This window comes from Leucopleurus acutus (assembly GCF_964270905.1).
Source record: "Leucopleurus acutus genome assembly, chromosome: 19".
NCBI classification, from domain to species: domain Eukaryota; kingdom Metazoa; phylum Chordata; class Mammalia; order Artiodactyla; family Delphinidae; genus Leucopleurus; species Leucopleurus acutus.
The window spans coordinates 11,039,493-11,058,620 of record NC_139161.1 but is presented as its reverse complement, the minus strand read 5'-3'; the positions used below and the strand labels follow the sequence as shown (position 1 = coordinate 11,058,620).

At 43.3% G+C, this 19,128-nt stretch overlaps 1 protein-coding gene across 4 annotated transcripts in view; it reads right to left on the bottom strand.

The window, feature by feature from the left end:
* RPTOR (regulatory associated protein of MTOR complex 1) overlaps positions 1 to 19,128 on the bottom strand; it is a 346,540-nt gene that overhangs the window by 263,244 nt on the left and 64,168 nt on the right. For all 4 annotated transcript variants that reach the window (XM_082861744.1, XM_082861740.1, XM_082861741.1 and 1 more), the window contains exon 2: positions 3,222 to 3,324. In XM_082861744.1, coding sequence (XP_082717870.1) covers positions 3,222 to 3,324 — 103 coding nt within the window. The remainder of the gene's footprint in view (positions 1 to 3,221; positions 3,325 to 19,128) is intronic.

Genomic DNA, 19,128 nt, shown 5'->3' with positions numbered 1-19,128 from the left:
TCAAGTGATAAAAGAGTTACATAACCAGCAATGGGATAAATCAAAGTCACGTGCCACCTGACAGGACACCACAGAGGAAGGCGGATCTCTTTCATGACACTCTTGCCAAAGGGGCATAAACAAAATTTAATCCCGAGGAAACATCAGCGGTTGTTCTGCTAAACAGAGCACTGGTGATCTTCTGAATGTCAAGGTCATGAAGGTTAAGGAAAGACTGAGGCCTGCTGCAGCCTGAATGAGACTAAATTAAGGGCAATGGGTGATACAGCGAAGGGTCCTTGTGCCATTAAGGACCTTATGGGGACACCTGGCAAACTTGAATGCAGCCTGAGGCTAACCCAGTAGCAGGGCATCCATGTTAATCCCCTGTCTGTGAAGACAGAGTTGTCATTATGAAAGAGAAACTCTTGTTTGTAGGAATCACACACTAAAGGATTCCAAGGTGATGGAGCATCATTTCAGCAGCTTACTTTCAAATGAATCAGGAAAAACACTGCTTAGTGCTCTACTTGCAACTTTTGAAAATGTTTTTTCAAAATAAAAATTAAAATACAGGCTGCTAGACACCATTACAAATTTGCTGAATCAAATCTCTAAGAGTTTTTTTTTTTCTTATCCCATATTGTTAAAATCACCAACATAAGGACCCACTTTTTAATAAAAGCCAAGCGAAATTTTTTCAACTTAAAAAAGGCAATGTGGGGACTTCCCTGGTGGCGCAGTGGATAAGAATCCGCCTGCCAACGCAGGGGACACGGGTTTGATCCCTGGTCCGGGACGATCCCACATGCCGTGGAGCAACTAAGCCTGTATGCCACAACCACTGAGCCCGCGGGCCACAACTACTGAAGCCTGCACACCTGGAGCCCATGCTCCGCAACAAGAGAAGCCACTGCAAGGAGAAGCCCGCGCACCACAACGAAGAGTGGCCCCCACTCACCACAATTAGAAAAAGCCCGCACAGCAACAAAGATGCAATGCAGCCATAAATAAACAAACAAACAAATAAATAAATAAAATAAAATCTAAAAAAAAGGCAATGTGCCCTTTTGAATTCAAAATCCATCGAAATTATTACAAAGTAGATTGCATACGTGAATTGCAAAATTTTTTTAAGAACACAATATTAAAAAATCTATTCGTTTGCTGGATTTCACACCAAGAAGGAAGTAAGGAATTCTTTGCGTTTTCATTAACATTGTCCCATAAATACTGATCAAAGAGACTGGGTGAGATGTGAGGGAGGGTTCTTTGATTTCTATTTGGGGACAGGAGGGTAGGATGCAAAGGACCCCTAGAGAATCTAATAAAAACCAAGGGCCCTCAGCCCAGAAGGTGCAATGCTATACTCAGACACCACCGCTCACACAATCCCAGCGGGCTCACGCATCCCTAGGAGTACACACCAGGATCCAGGTTGAGAAGCCCTGTGTTAAAAAACCTAACAGAAGAGTAGATAAAGAGGGAGGAAATAGAAAACAATTGATTAAATTTAGCTTTGACAAGGGATAAATGAAGTGGAAACAGTCAGTGGTGGCTAATAAGAAGTCAATTTCAATCGGCACAGTCACCAGGGGATGGCAGAGAGCCAAGAAAGCATCTAAGGAAACTGACCACAGAAAACAGCTACTGACACCGGGCTTGGGGAACAAGGGGCCTATGCTTCAGGCAGGAGGCTGTGAAACAAAGGCTGTCATCCTAAGACACCCCCAAAGAGTAGCGAGACAGGTAAGTGGGAAAAATAACTTTTTTTTCCAATTCAGATTATAATAAGTTTGTAATTTTTACTATTTAAAGTAGATAAAGGGAATTTCTGCTTTTGCTTCGAATAGAAAAAGCTGGGGGTGGGGGGGTTGCCCTGATCCTACCAACAAGAGAAAGCTGAATAATCAGTGACGGAAACAAAGGAAAATTCATACTGTGATGGCTTCATTGGTAAATTACACTAAAATTTAGAGAAGAAATAATACCCAAATCAATACAAACTCTTCCATAAAAAAGAAAAGATGGGAATACTTCTCAACTCATTTAATGAGACCAAGCATTATTTTGGTACCAAAACCAAACAAATATGTTAGAAGATGAGAAAACTATAGACCAATATCCTTCATAAACAGAGATGCAAAATTCGTTAACAGACTATTAGCAGTCAAATCCAGGAACATATGAAAAAGATAATACAAGTGAGGTTTATGCCAGAAATTCAAGGTTGGCTCAACAACCAAAAAATCAATCCATATAATTCACCACATCAACAGACTAAAGGAGAAAAGCCAGGTGATTATCTCAACATGTTGAGAAAGCATTTTATAAGATGCAACATTGATTCTTGACAGAAACTCTCAGCAAACTAAAAATAGAAGTGAACTTCTTACCTTAGAAAAGGCATCAGAAAAAAACTTTGGCTAATGCCCTATTTAGTGGTGGGAGCCTAATGCATTCTCCCTAAGACCAGAAACAAGTGAAGGTTGTGCACACTCACCATTTCTAGTCAGCACTGTGCTAAGATGCTCCGAGGAGGATGAAGACAAAGAACAGCCTCGCCTCCTCCTGGAAAGAGCTAGGTGGGACTCCTCACTGTGCAACTGAGGCACCTGCATGCAGGCATCAGTCATTCAGGTTTAAGTGTATATAACTTGTACTGGGCTTCCCTGGTGGCGCGGTGGTTGAGAATCTGCCTGCCAATGCAGGGGACACGGGTTCGAGCCCTGGTCTGGGAAGATCCCACATGCCACGGAGCACCTAGGCCCGTGAGACACAACTACTGAGCCTGCGCGTCTGGAGCTTGTCCTCTGCAACAAGAGAGGCCGCGACAGTGAGAGGCCTGCGCACTGCGATGAAGAGTGGCCCCCGCTCGCCGCAACTAGAGAAAGCCCACGCACAGAAACGAAGACCCAACACAGCAATCAATCAATCAATCAATCAATAAAGCTTGTACTACATGCCAGATGCAGGACAAATTTAAAGGAGAAAATTATATAATCCAATAGTCATTATCTTATCAATTTTTCTTGAGACACTTTCTCCACTGCAAATCATAAGTGAATGTATCTAAAATAGCCTAAAGGTTATATAACTGCAAAATGAAATAAAATCTTCAGATTTACACAAACCAATCACAGGCCTGCACTGGACCAGGACAGTGGAGGCAAGTCCTGCCAAGCCCAGAACGCCACGCAGTGACCCCTGCAACAGGCTGTAAGAGAGGGACCCACACTTACCAATCCAGCATTCCAAACGTGCACAAGGAGTAGTCTTCACCACATCTGGAGGGTCCACACCAACATTCAGGCACAAAACTAAGGCAACGCTGACGGTCTTCATCTAGAAACACAACAGAAAAAACAAATAATTCAATATGAAATTCACTGATGAGTTTTCCAGTTGTTAAAATGTTCCCAGACATACGGAGCCCTCTGCTTCTACAGCCGGTCTTCAGTCGCCTGTTACCTGTGCCACCCCAGGGGTATTTCACAAGTAAGACAGGGTTTCAGAGTCAAGTAAGCAGATGGGGAAGAGTACATGGCAGGAGAGGCTTTTCTCAGGCTTCCTTATGATATACTTCCAGAAACAGAATTATTTGATCAAAAGATATAAACACGTTAAGACACTCTATACATTCTGCCAAATTACTTCGCAAAAACTCTGCACAAATTTACATTCTGACCAGTTCATCGCTATTCTCATTATTTAAAATTGTTAATAATTTGATGAGAGAGAAATTGTCATACTGATTTAGTTTGCATTCTTTAGTATTAATAAGGCTGAATATTTTTTTCAAATATTTGTATCCTTTGTGGATTTTCTACTCATGTTTATACTACCATTTATTTACTAACATTAGTGATCTTTTCTAATTGGTTTTCATGTACTCTTTACATATTAAAGATGGCATCCACATAATTTATTGTAAATATTTCCCTAGTCTAGTGTTTGCCATTGGATTCCTTCCTGATTCTCGACATACCGAAGCCCTGGACCCATCAGCTGATACATCTTCCTCCACACCTGCTCCTGCTCCAACTCCGACTTCCCAGTGTTAGGAAACGTCAGCCCCACCTATCCAGCTGCTCAAGCCAGAAATCTGGAACTCATCCTTCATTAGTTCACTTGTTCAACAGATATTTACTAAGCACCTACCAGGTGCCAACCGCTATTTTTACAAAATGAAGATACAGTAGTAAATCAAAGAAATAAAATCCCTGGGACTTCCCTCGTGGTCCAGGGGTTAAGACTCCGTGTTCCCAACGCAGGGGGCACGAGTTCGACCCCTACTCAGGGAACTAAGATCTCGTATGCTGCACAGCACAGCCAAATAAATAAATAAAGAAAAGAAAAATCCCTGCAAGGAGGGGCAAGATATCATTTCAAATAGGGTGGCCGCTAGGAAGACCACCTGAGCCTCTGCTCCCTCCACCAGGCTCCCGAGCGCCAGTGCCCACTGTGACTCCCCGTCCATCTCTTTTGTCCTGCTCCTGAATGTCTCTGAGTTTGTCCACTTCACTATCTGCCAGCTCTAAGCCACCATCACGTCCAACCTGTGCTCCACCATTTTCCCAGGACCCCTTCCCCTGCCTCCCCCAGTCCAGGCTTTCAAACACATTGGCACACTGCCCTGTTTTCAATCAGTTCCCAAAACCTTCAAGATTCACTGTGAACTGCTCCACATGCTATTCAAGCCTCATAAGCTCCAGATCCTGCCAAGCTCTTCACTCACATCAAGTCTCACCCTTGGTCTGCCAGCATGACCTCTGGGTCTTCAAACACAGCCCCTCAGGGCTCCTTGCACGGCCTCACCAGCTCGGGGTCTCTCGGGTTCAGACCTCCACTCCTCGGGAAGGCCTTCCCAGACCCTGTCAGGGCAGAGCCACCTGCTCAACACCACCCCGGCATCCATGTCTTCCTCTTGGTGGAGCCAGGCCCATTCACGCTCCTCTGTGCACCTGCAGCTCCTCCAAGGTCAGAGTTGACATGCAGGAGCAGACACCTGGCCCAGGCCTAGCTCAGTGACCATCTGCTGAGTGGGTGAATACAGGGATTTTCCTCTAATGTTTTCACTTGTTTCACATTTCACCCTCCCCTTTTTTTTATTTTTTGGCGGTACGCGGGCCTCTCACTGTTGCGGCCTCTCCCGTTGCGCAGCACAGGCTCCGGATGCGCAGGCTCAGCGGCCATGGCTCACGGGCCCAGCCGCTCCGCGGCACGTGGGATCCTCCCGGACCGGGGCACGAATCCGTGTCCCCTGCATCGGCAGGCAGACTCTCAACCACTGCACCACCAGGGAAGCCCACACTTCACCCTTTTAATCCAGCTGGATATTATTTTGGTATATGGTACCAGGTGAGGATTAATTTTGTCTCAAAAAACTACCCAATGGTGCCAATTCCCCCTGTTAAATAATCTCCTCCCCAAACTCACAGGTTTGTAGTGACTCCTCTAGCATATATTCCCACATAGACCAAATTCTATTTCTGGGTCACATACTTCACTGATTTAACTAATTTATCTTCACAACATTTCACAATGCTTGGGAGAGCCTGGTTTTCTTCTTCACAATTTTTTTTAAACTTTTACTTGGCTACATTTATATTCACCTATTTTTTCCAAATTAATTGTTATTCAATTTCTTAATCCCATGGAGATTTTGATTAAAGTTGTTTAATCAAGCTGCATATTGATAACACTGAGTATTTTAAATTGTCTTCTTTGATCCAATAATTCCACATACGAGAATCTGTCATAGGAGGTACAAAATATAATAAGAGAGAACTTTCTATGTGTAAAGATTTTCTTCACAGCATTTCTTTTTTTTTTTGCGGTACGCAGGCCTCTCACTGTTGTGGCCTCTCCTGTTGCGGAGCACAGGCTCCGGACGCGCAGGCTCAGCAGCCATGGCTCACGGGCCTAGCCGCTCCACAGCATGTGCGATCTTCCCAGACCGGGCACGAACCCGTGTCCCCTGCATTGGCAGGTGGACTCTCAACCACTGCGCCACCAGAGAAGCCCTTCTTCACAGCATTTCTTATCATGAAAAATAAGTGGGAGCAACCTAAATTTTAAGCAAATAAGGGAATATTTAAGCACACCGTTATATACTCTTAACAGAATGACACTTAGATTAAATTCTTAAAATGTTAAATGAATAGAAATGGATTCAAAATACAAAAAAATTTCATTAAACATATAAACTAAACTTGGCAAGACATGACATCCTTATGATATTCTATTTTTCCATACAGGAACACAGTGTGTTTCTCTGTTTATTCAAATTTTCTTTTTTCTTTAATATTTATTTAATTATTTGGCTGTGCTGGGTTGGATCTTTAGTTGCGGCATGAGGGATCTTTAGTTGTGGCACGTGGGATTTTCAGTAGCGGCAGGTGGGCTCTTAGCTGCAGCATGTGGGATCTAGTTCCCTGACCAGGGATCAAACCCAGGCCCCCTGCATTGGGAGTGTGGAGTCTTAACCACTGGACCACCAGGGAAGTCCCTCAAATTTTCTTTTAATTTTTCTCAGTAATGTTTAGTTAAACATTACCTCTTAGTTTACTTCTTTATGTTTAGTTAAACATTACTTCTTAGATGTTTAGTTAAACATCTTCGCCAAGTCCTGGTCATTTCTTTTAAGATTATTCCTGGATTGTTCATGACTATTTGGGGGCAATATGCTACTATACATGTATTTTGCCCATAGGAGTTTCTTACTGATAATTGCTGATATACCAGAATAATGTTTTGTGTTTTTTTTTTCATCCCCACCTTCCCAGGCTTTATCCACCAGAGAATGTCCTTTTCTTTAATCCAGAAACAGGAGATAAAACCTGCGGCAGAATCTACACTCATTAGCTCTTCTGCAAGAATATAATTTGGGTAACAGTGACTTTTCTTTATAGAGATTCACCAATGGAATCGAAATTGTTTATTTTGCTTTGGAAACTTGTTTCCCCAGCCAAAGCGAGGTCCCTTTGAGGATTTTCTGACTCCCTAATCAGTTAACAATTTTGAATACCGTATTCTCTTACCAGTGGAGATCTTTGAAAACTAAGAGACAGAGAGCAGAAGGGATGGGAGAACTCCCACATGGACCTTGGGAAGTGACCTTTATTCTTCCCCTCCACCCCCCCCCAACCCAGGCATCCTATTTTTTTTCCATATTTAATTTTTTTTTACACAGCAGCTTCTTATTAGTTATCTATTTTATACATATTAGTGTATATATGTCAATCCCAATCTCCCATTTCATCCCACCACCACCAACCCCCCATCAGAATAATGTTTAAGTCACTTTACTAAATTCTTAATTAAACGTAACTACTTTTAGGCGACTCTCTCCAGGTTTTGTTAGTATACAAACATACTGTCTGTGACATGATGAGTCTATCTCATTCTTTACAATAGATCATTCCTTTTTCTTTTTTAGGTCTTATGGCATTACATAGATCTTCCAAAATCATATTACTAATAATTACAAAATGATGATAGTGGTGATCTTTGCACTTGGTTTTAACAAAATTGTCATAAATGTTTCATCACTGAGAATGATGATGGTTACTGATTTGATATAATCTTTATTACAGCAAGAAAATATTCCTCTGTTCAAACAGAATTTAAAGTTATATGGGGAAGAAAGGAAGTATTTTTGTCTCTTCTCTCCCAACACTTAAAAAAAGGATTTATTGAGACTTCCCTGGTGGTCCAGTGGTAAAGAATCCACCTTCCAGTGCAGGGACGTGGGTTCGATCCCTGGTTGGGGAACTAAGATCCCACATGCCGCGGGGCAAGTAAGCCCGCCCGCCACAACTACTGAGCTTGTGCACCTCAACTAGAGAGCCCGCGTGCCACAACTACAGAGCTCACACGCCCTGGAGCCCGCGCACCACAATTAGAGAGAAGCCCGTGCGGTGCAACGAAGAGCCCATGTACCGCAACTAAGACCCGACAGCCAAAAAAATATATATATTCTTAAAAAAAAGAAACAAAAAGCATTTATTAATAATAATTTCACTCTTTAAAGGAACTGCAACCCTGCCTCCAAAGACATACTGAAGAGAGGAACAATATCTTCCCACAGACATGCCAGAATCTTCTCATTATGAGCCATAAGAAACAAATGGTCCCTTGACCTAATGTCAGGAGAAAGGGCTGAAAAGTAATCAGAGAATAACAAAAGTTTTATTTATTAGTCATTTTCCAATATTTAATTGATCAGTATCAATAATCCCATACAGATGATTGATTATTTTACAGCAAACTCACTCTGAGTATAAGCTGCTTAAAAGTAGAAGTTTCTGGAAACATTTCTGTGGTCTTCCAATGGCCATGGTGAATAACTACTGATACCTGCCCTTTACCATTTTTAAATCAAGGGCATTTTTTCTGTGCTCTATAATGTGGAACTTTGAGGTTTCCATGAGGTGTGGTTAAACCCGGGAGCAAGTTCCAAGTTGCTTCCTAAGGAAAATGTTGCTTTTCTTACAGTCATGGGACGGCCCCTCTGGGTGCAAGGGAAGGCTGCAGGGGAGAAAACATTCCATACGGATCAGGGTCTCTCTTAGACTGCCTGTGCCACCACAGTTTTGTGTTTTGTCCTCAATCTGCAAAGACAGCCTACTCTCGTTTCTCTCACAAAGCCCAGGTGAAGGACACTACACTCAGGGGTCTGCTCTAAGGCCCAGCCCACCCACTGCTCCTCAGCCAAGCCCTGCCTGCTGTGGACCCAGGAGAAAGAGGGTAAGCCAGCCTTCCAGGCTGATGAGAGCTCAGGAACACCCCACATTACCCCTTCTTCTTACCTCCAGGCGTTTACGGCCAGGTCTCAAGCCCAGTCGTTTCTGATCATTTCTGAGCAAGAATGGCCTCCACATGCCAGTGCTTACTCCTTAACTGGCACTGTGCTACGCCGTCACCAAAAGGCCATGAACTAGAAAAGGTGGTTGTGTGCCATCCTTAGGGAGGCATGGAGAGAGTAAAGAATTTGGGCGGAGGCGCCAGGACTGTACCCTGGTCACTGGGATTTCAAAGCTCCATTGCTGGAGCATCTGTTTCTTCTTCTTAATCTCTCTGTTGTCAGGCAGGTGGTGCAGGATGAGATAGGGCGTTTACACAGCATTCCTATGCTCTCTGATCATAATCCTATTTCTTCTACCTCAGCTGACACTCTAGACAAATTGCATTCCCTCCACCTCTACAACTGCAGTTAATGAACTTAAAATAACAATTCTCAGTAAAATAAATAATTTCTAATTTCATTATAAAAAGTATGATCTCTGAGGCTCTCCAAGTCCTTAGACAGAAATACTAATGGAAGCACTATTATCGCTCTTTAGTCCTGCAAGGCAGCTAATGGGCCTCACCTCACCAGGCCTCCACCAAGTGTAGTGTTCATTACTAATCAAACATTACTGACAGCAACAGTTTCTCCGTGATTGCTTTGAAGGTGAGCAATAGGAAAGCATGGCCCTCAGAGAGAAAGTATAAAATTAGCTACACTCCATAAATTAAGATATTAAAGGAATTAATTTGATTCATCCTGGCGTATATAATACACACCTAACCCTACATCCTGCCTTTTTATATCTTTTAAGAAACCAAGGGAAAACATCTCAAGAATATATTGACCCATGAACTACAAACATGTATTTGACCTAACACCTAGCTACCAATTTAATTCCACAATTGGGCAAAAGACAATACCAGTAAATATCCTTAAGCCAATCAAATATGTCTTTGCTCCCCTGCAAATTGTCATGGCATTGGCTTGATTTCAAATGTGGTGGATTTTAAATTCTTAGCTATACCCTAAAGTGTCTTTTTGGTATTTTATTTTCATTTCTATGGCAACCTCATTCCAAAAATTCTAGATTCATGTTTTTAATAATACAGTTATAGCATTAAGAAAATATAAGGGCTATCAAATTTACTGTGCCAAAAATTGCATAATAGTACATAAAATAACCACTTTGAATTTTAAAACATTTCTTCTCCAATGTCATATAATTGAAGATGACAGAGTTATATCCCTAGAGGTTAATTTCGAATTTGAAAAGAGTATCATTTTGAGAAGCTCTAAAACATTAAGTGATCACTGAAAACGTATGACCTTGGACATGTCGGTTAATTCCAATCTCTCCTGAACAATTCTCTCACCCTAAAATGATGTAGATGATCTCTCGGGCCCCAAGATTTCTCTGATCCTAAAGTTTTGACTCCAGGACTGGTCTCTCCAGCCATACCGGAAGTATCCCTAAAGGCATGGAGCACCCTGCCTTACGATTCTGAACCCAACCTAGAGGGCTCAACATCACCTTGGCTACAAGGTGGGAGAGGCTGGGGACAGTCGGGCAGTGGGGGCCTGACGCTGTTGTAACAGCCTGGGCAGTTTCCCATACAATCCTCTGGTGCCAGATGTGTTGTGAAATTCACGATTTTTCCAATTTACAAAAGGATAATATGGTATATATCCCATATCCCATGTAAAATACCAAGAAGGGTCTGGAGTAACATCCTATTCAAAACCATTAAAATTTCCACTGAAATGCACAAATATCAACAATCCATGGAATAAAGACTATCAATAACCTCATACCAGCTCACAACCCAGTTGTGCCCCCAAATGAGTTGCAAAAACATTTCCAGTATTCAGAGCTTTTGGATTTCAGAATTGCAGACAAGGGCCTGTGGACCTGGATCACTGCCTCTACTTGAAAGCCTCTGTATACTGCTTGTCACCTTGCTGATTAAAAATACATTAATGCCTGTCACCGAAGAATTCAAAACAAAATCACAAGGAATTCCTTTACTGGTTTCTTCCTACTTAATTATTTGATAACTATATATTTTTTAAAAGATACAGTGGATCAAACCTGAGTATAAATTCACAGGCTGGCATGCAATGACACCCAAGCTGTTATACAGAATGAAGAAATTATGCAGCTTAAACTGGCCAATCACTGCTTTCTGCTCCCCAAACCGAGAGTCTGACTCACTCCTATTCCTTCCAACATAAACAACTGAGCGTAATGGAAAATAAACAGAAAGCAAGACTAGGATTTGCCATATATGCCACAACATTCACTATTCCCCTGTTTGTCTGAGGGCAAAGTCACCCAATTCCCGGCAGTGCTCATTAAGATTCAGAGCATCAAGCAAAAACTTTGAGCAGAGCCGAAGCTATACAAATGCATAATTTATAAAGAAAGTCAGAAACTAGAACATATAGCAAACAGAGTAGATACACTACAGGAGGGGTGGGGGGAATCGAGTTGTTGAAGAAAAGGAAAAACCAGTTTGCCTCCTAACTCCCATCCCAAAGACTGCTAGAAAGAAGTGAACAATAAACCTAGCAAGAAGCACATCAAATGGAATTTTTGCAACCAAGACCAATAATACAAAACAAGATCCTCATCACCAGCAGCAACTGTGTGAACCTGGGCAATCCCGGTTGTCTATTCCTTTGCTCATTTCAATGGGAATTGGCAATGAGAGAGTGGTTCTTGAATGTCTGAGTTCAGTTTGTTACCTTGAGCCAGAGGCCTAACTTGGGTTTAAGGACTCTTTTTTGAGGCCAAATTCTGTCTATATTCCCCTGTTTTTAAATCTACGTTCACTCCTATAAAATAGCCTAATAAAAAGTGAAGACACAAGAGGTAACTTTTCAACATCGAAAATTAGAAAGTCTCGTCCAGAGCTACTGTCTTAGACGTGTGCAGATCCCTCCCTCCCTCACCCTTCCCACCCCATCCAAATGCTCAGGACATGTGGAGTACGTGTACCTCCAACATCACGATGCTTAGGAAATTTATATTTCTAAAAGCCAAATTAAAGAACTGAATACAAAATAGGTTGATTATAGGGACTTCCCGGTGGTCCAGTAGTTAAGACTCCACGCTCCCAATGCAGGGGACCCGGGTTCGATCCCTAGTCAGGGACCTAGATCCCACATGCCGCAACTAAAGATCCCTCATGCCGCAATGAAGATCCAGCATGCCGCAACTAAATATCCCACATGCCGTAACAAAGATCCCGTGGGGGAAAAAATAGGTTGACTATAGAGATCATAACTGCTTTAAACAAACTAAAGAAATCCCTTCTCAGAGGAATCCTATACGAAATCTTTTTGTGATTCCTTCATGAAACAGATGGTCTTCCCTTGGTGCCACCTTTGTAAACCTGGGCGTCTGTGATATGGGGTTCTACATGCCCCACCTGGTCTGAGGAGCCAGTCTACTTGCACTAATGAGCTGAGTGAGGGACCAAAAATGACTTCCTTGCCTTTTCCTGTAACACCTTATGAAATGAAATTTAAGTGTGTATACACACAGAGACAAAATTAACTATTCAGTCTCCTTACTTAAAAAGTGAAAATAAAAATACTTAATTGTCGGGCTTCCCTGGTGGCACAGTGGTTGAGAGTCTGCCTGCCGATGCAGGGGACAAGGGTTCGTGCCCCCGTCCGGGAAGATCCCACATGCCGCGGAGCGGCTGGGCCCGCGAGCCATGGCCGCTGAGCCTGCGCGTCCGGAGCCTGTGCTCCGCAACGGGAGAGCCACAACAGTGAGAGGCCCGTGTACCACAAAAAAAAAAAACTTAATTGTCACAGAGGGATAATAAGAAGATGTGCATACTGACAAATTAACTCTAAATAATTCGACTATATAAGGTCTAAATATGGTAAACCATTCTGTTGAAGCCGAAGGGTCTGACTTGAGGGCACAGGTTAAAGAACGCTCTGTGTCATGTGCTGGAACATTACAGCATCTTTAAAGCACATTTGCAGGTTGCACAACTCTGTTGGTAGAGGGTGAACTTTGTAGCACGTGCACTATATCTCAATAAAGCTGTTAGAAAAGACATCTTTTCAAAGAATGTTAAACAGCATGGGACATACCCAAACGTAACCTGAGTGAAGAGAGGAGGTACACAACCAGATCCATAATTATTATCCCAAATGTGCAAGTATACATATGCAGAGAACACAGAGTTAAAAAACAAGATGCCACAAGTAGTTTTGACCTCTGGGGAGTGGAAGATGTGGATGGTTCCTCTTTTCCTCTTTCTACCTGGCCCTTCTGTGTGTGTATTTTCAAATTTTCTACCGTGAACATAAGTTATTTCTATAAGTGGAGGGAAAGGTTATAAAAATTATTTTATCACAATAGTCAAGGATTTTTTACATGTGTGCATATATGTATATATAATTTTTATTGTATCCTGAAAATAAAGAGAGTAGCTTGTTCGGTTAGCTGAAGTTTAGACACTAGTCTAACTTCCAAGGCAACAAGTGGGCCAGGACTGAGGAAATGCAATGCGGGTGATTCCCAGCATGCCTGCGGAGACAGAACTCTGCTAACCAAACTGAATGTGGCCTCATAATCAACAATATACCTGGTCTTGGCAAAGCAAGTAAGTCAAAGGGCTCTAGTCTATTTCTTCTCCACTCCTTCCCAGGTCAGGACACAAGATAAGGCCCACTGCTAAAATTGCTTTCAACAAGATTCTCCAATTCAATAAATGGATTGATTTCAAGGCTGTTTAGAGATTTCTGTTATTTGATAAAACACTGAACAGCTGCTTTACCACTCCTAATGTAAATTAAAATTAGCAGCAGCAGCATGGGAGTGAGTCATTCATTCAGGACTAATTTTTCTTCCACTCTTTATTATCCAGCATATGTTACCCATGGTACAGATTTCATAAAAACAATCTCAAGGCAAACCAAAGTACACAGAGCTCCCAGGTGGCTGAAAAAATACACCCGAGGTGGTTGGAACACCTTGATAACAGGCATTTCACCACTAAGTCTGAGGATTCTACGTGTGGCTGTTATCTTCTGCTACCATCCACCCTCTTGGTTGGGACAACATATGTTATGAAGCTGTTCTCAAAGGTCTCACAGCTCCAAGTGGAGGGTAGTGTGGATTCTGCTAACAAAGGCCTTGAAGAGCATCACAGCCAGGAGCTGGAGTGTGGGCCCCACTAAGTTGTCGAGGCAGAAATGTGGCTAAACAGATGTTTTTCAGGAAGACTAACTCATGACAACGGCTAACATTTACTTGGGAAGGAAGAGGCTGGAGGAAGGGAAATTAGCCCGGAAGCTGTTATAGTGAAACAAGAAGACCTGCACTGGGTGCGGGGAGAGTGGGAAAGAAAGAAACCTCTATTTCAAAGAGAACAGGGGATAGCATGTGCTGCTAAGTGGGTGTCGGAGATGAAAAGCATAAAGGTCCTGTGTGGCTGAAACTCCGTAATAAGCCATCCATTAAAAGCCCCCATGGGGAACTGTGGTAGACACCTGCCATCTGACTCCCCATAACCTTTTTTACACCTTCCATCACCTTGATAACTTCCTATGCTGTGGGTCCCACCTTCCCAAAGTAGAAAATAAGAACAATTGTGTCTTAGACTCTCTTGCAGCTAAGGGGCCAGCATGTGGCCTGGGCTCCTCCAGTCAGATACACCTGCCCGAGAATCAAGTTCCGAATCCAGCAATGCCAAGCCCCTGCTCCACAGGGAGCTGTGTGGCTGAGGCACCTGACTCTGGAGGGTGGCAGCTGCACAGCTGCTAAGCTCATCCCAATGTCCCAGTAGTTCAGCAGCTACTGAGGCCCCCTTGGGATCTTCAGAAGATCTGGGTCTGGCCCTGGGTCCTCCCAGAGATCTTCAACACATTCCTTTTCTGCTTAACCTCCCAGCATGGATTCCAACGCCTATAACTAAGAATCCTTAAGGCTCTTTAGGGGAGAAAACATTCAGAGGCCAAAATCATCACTGGATTTAACTACGTGGGCATCTTGTACTAATCGCCAACTCAACCGTCGTCAAACCAGGGAACTGAAGACACACAAAGATTTTGCCAAGGTGCTGTTATCCCAACAAGCGGCACTTTTGCCTCCAATCTCACACAGACTAGCTGACCGTATCTAAAGGAGGGAAGAAGGAAACGAAAGGTCTTAGCTGAATCATCACTGAACCATCACTATCAAGAATCTTCCTGAGCCCTGAAAATACTCAGTCTGAAGGCAGCAAAAGTAGCATCTTGACCTCACAGTGATTTAGATCTAAAACTGGTTCTGGCAACTTCTTTTCCTTTGATTATAAAAATGTAGCCCACTAAGTTCTCGGCACAGCACTCCCTTGCCTACCCCCTTGTATCTCTCACAAGCATACTATACTAATAAACTCTTCCCTTACCTGTCACGCTGCCTCTCACTGAATTCGTTCTGTACCAAGACAGAAGAACCTATGCTCTACTGAGCCCCCAAACATGTTCTGTGGTTTCAGGACCATGGCCCGGGGAGTGCACAGCAAAAGCAGCATACCTGCCAGGAGGTGAGCTTCATCTACGGGAATGGGGCCCACAGAGGGTCCCTGGCTCTGGGGAACTGTGGTGATGTTTATGTACTGTGAGATTTGATTTGCTTTTTGGTCTTTTTATAAATACATGCACATACTACTATATGTTGGAAACAACGATTGGCTGTAAGTGGAGAACACAGGTTTTCGCTGTATGCTTCTTTCAACTCTTCTACTTGTATGAGAGTTTTTCAGAATAAAGGCTTGGAGGCAATCTACACTGAAAAAACTAAAACTGATCACAACAAGAATCCAAGCAAAAATATATTCTATTGCTTGAAACTAGTTGCCAGGTAATAGAAAGCATTTTTGTTTCCATGAAAGGACAGTTCTGGAAACCATTCTCCTCAGCAGACTGCACACAGAGCTGTCCCACTCTAAAACTCAACAGAAAAGGCAGGGGTGCCACAACATCCAAACATCAGACACACTTTCTACCATTCAGCTTAACTGATGGGGTGCCTGACGGTACCCTGAGTACACGCACTAAGCCTGGAAATCAGAGAACTCTCTGGGTTTTCATACATTCATTCATTCATTCACGCCGCGGCAGGTCTTTGTTGCAGCACGCGGGATCTTTGTTGTGGCACGCGGGATCTTTGTTGCGGCATGGGGACTCTTAGTTGCGGCATGCGGACTCTTAGTTGCGGCATGTGGACTTCTTAGTTGTGGCATGTGGACTCTCAGCTGCAGCATGCGGGATCTAGTTCCCCGACCAGGGATCGAACTCGGGCCCCCTGCATTGGGAGCTCGGAGTCTTACCCACTGGACCACCTGGGAAGTCCCCAGGAGTGAATTCAAACACATCAGGGATGGCAGCACTTCCTGTGGCCTTCTCTTCATCAGTACATGCAGCAGAAGCTTTATCAGTAAGACTGGACGCTCCCTCAGCTTCTGTCACGTGGGTCAAAGGACCACTCAGGAAGCTCTACCTCACATCCCTGCCCTCCCAGAGACAGAGCTGCACAAGAACCACAAAGGGGCACAGCATGAGACCGCCACCTCCTGCCCTTCCCCAGGCAAAGGTCCCACATGTGGCACCTCCATACCAAACCAGCTCCCTCCCCGCACCATCGCCACCAGCACGACACCTCATCATTCTGTAACTACTGTGAAGTAAATTAAGTCCACTGACTAACAACAACAACCAAACACTTGCTCACTTTAATAAGCTAAGGTAACTGACAACAATGGGAACATTCCACGTTACATGAACAAAATTCAGAAATGCTTTCCATCTACATCATCATCGTGTTGTACAATTGAGCTTCTGCTGCACGTACCAGGACTAGGAAATGTTTCACATTTTGCTTAGCTGACTGTGTAATGAAAGTAGTAAAACTGAACAAACACATGGAAAAGGAAGAGGGGGGGAGGAGGAGGAGGCGGGAGGCTAATTCCTCCTCGAAAGTCTCTCCTCCTGTGGCTTAGTGCCCTCCTGTCCGCTGACCTCTCCTTGTCATCATCCCCTGCCTCCCGCAGCCCCAAACCTGCTCCACCCGTGTCGCCTCCTACGAGAGTGAAAGGTACGGACAATTACCCAGCTCTAAATCTGGACACTTCACCCCAATCTAATGTTCCCAAATTGATGTCCACGCTGCCCGTCTCCATACCCTGAGTTCAAGCCTCAACCTGTCTCTCCTCCATGACTCCAACTGCTCCCCTCCAATCCAACCTCCTTTATTACATCTCCATTTTAACACCATGGGTGCCTTCTACACTGACAGACTAACCGTGCCATCCCATCACCCGGAGAGCACGGCAGTGCAGGGCCCCACAGGATCGCTCCTTTGCATTCATATACATGGCCAACGACTCCCCAAACGTGCAACGCTCTCTCACATTCTTTGCCTTTTTTCTGGTCACCCTGTGCTTCACTGCACACACGCATGCACATGCACACACACACATGCTGCATGCGGATTTAGGGGAAATGTCCACCTCTACACCTAACTAAACTATTAACATCTATTTTTAAAAAAAAGAAAGAAAGAAAGAAAAGAAAAACTGAGAAAAAAGACAAATATCAAAAACTAGGAAAAAGAACACAAAATACAAACAAGCACTTTCCAGAAGAAAAAACTCAAAAGGCCAACACACATAACAAAAACTGTGCAAGCTCACTATTTCTCAGAGAAATAGAGACAAGATACCATTTCACATCATAGTATTGGAAAAAACTTCCAAGTCTGACAGTACCTATACTAGCAAGGTTGTGGGTGAACAGGAGCTCCGGACACTCCTGGACGCGGGAGCTTGAACACACTATTGCCTGGAGAGGATTCTGGCAACACGATGGAGTGGAAGAGTGTGCGTGTCCTACAGCTCTGTTCCATTCTAGGTAAATACCCTAGAGAAACACTCACACGTGCAAATGTAGGCACGATAAGGACATTCACTGGGTGCTGTCTTGAGAAGTGAGAAAATTAGAAACAACCTAAATGTCCAACAATGGGGACTGGATGCATTACATGTATGTTCATTTATAGAGTTCTTCTCCTCAGGGGATGAATGAAAGTCTTCTACTGAGATATCAATGAGACCATAAATATTTCTACGTTTTTTCAAATGAATGCAAAGATTGGAAAAGAGTTTATAAAAGCTATGAAAGTGAACGCAGCACAAAGACTCCTCTGACTCTTGGAGACCGAGTATCCCGCCCATGAAATCACCATGGCAATATGGCCAGCAGGGACAGACGGCACATGGGAAAATCTGCATCAAGCACATTAGGAAAGCTTTCTAGTTTTCCGGGAAGAACCCCATTCATCGTTGCTGAGATGACAATAACTAGAAACAGAAACTGTAGTGCATGCAATTAACCTCTACCATAGCAGCAAATTCCAGCAATTACAGGCACTTGACCATGACTACAAGTCATGCACCGAGTGTAGTGGTCCCATCAAAACCACACGAAGCAGCACCTGTAAAACGAGGGCACTCAATACACACTGACTCAGAAAAGAAATGTTGTCAGCGGTTGTGGCTGGACCCTGGCACTTCACCAAAGGGGAGGAACAGCTCCAGACCATGTTGCACTCAAAGTGGTCACGGTGGCTGTGAGCCTGGCCCACCTATGTTAGGTAGATTAGGTGTAGCAAATGTGTTTTGACTTACAATATTTTCAACTTATGATGGGTTTATGGGACTTAACTCCATTGTAAGTCAAGGAAGATCTGTAATGGGTCATTTTCCTTGTTAGAAAAATGAATCTTTAACCTGAGTAGCTCCCTCTAGAAACCTAGAGTTGTGTTTCAATCAGAGAATGGCCCTACTGATTGATAAAAGATATTATTCAGAGGTAGATCTGCAATTCGACACTCCTCCCACCACAAAAGACCTTTAGACCTTTAAAATGAATGAATGGGTGGGTAGATATGTAGGTAGATAAATAGGTAGGTAAACAAATAGATAATAAATGAATAAATGGGTGGGTAGGATGGATGGATGGATGGATGGATGGATGGATCAAAACAGAAGCCTGAAACTTGCCTTAGGTATATAATTTCCCACAGTGTCATCACTAAAACAAAATCATGCAAATATAAGCAGAACAGGACTAGTCCCAAAATCCAAAATTAATCAACTACTTCAACTAAAGAAAGATAGGGGGAGAAAACTGTCACTCACTATGAAATTTGTTACATAATTGCATGTATTTTTAAAAATCATGTGAACATTTTTTAGTGGCTAAGGAAACCACCTCCTTAAAAACTCTGCTAGTAAGAGACACCATAGAAAATAACGGCACCATGACTGACATACCTTGAGCTTCAC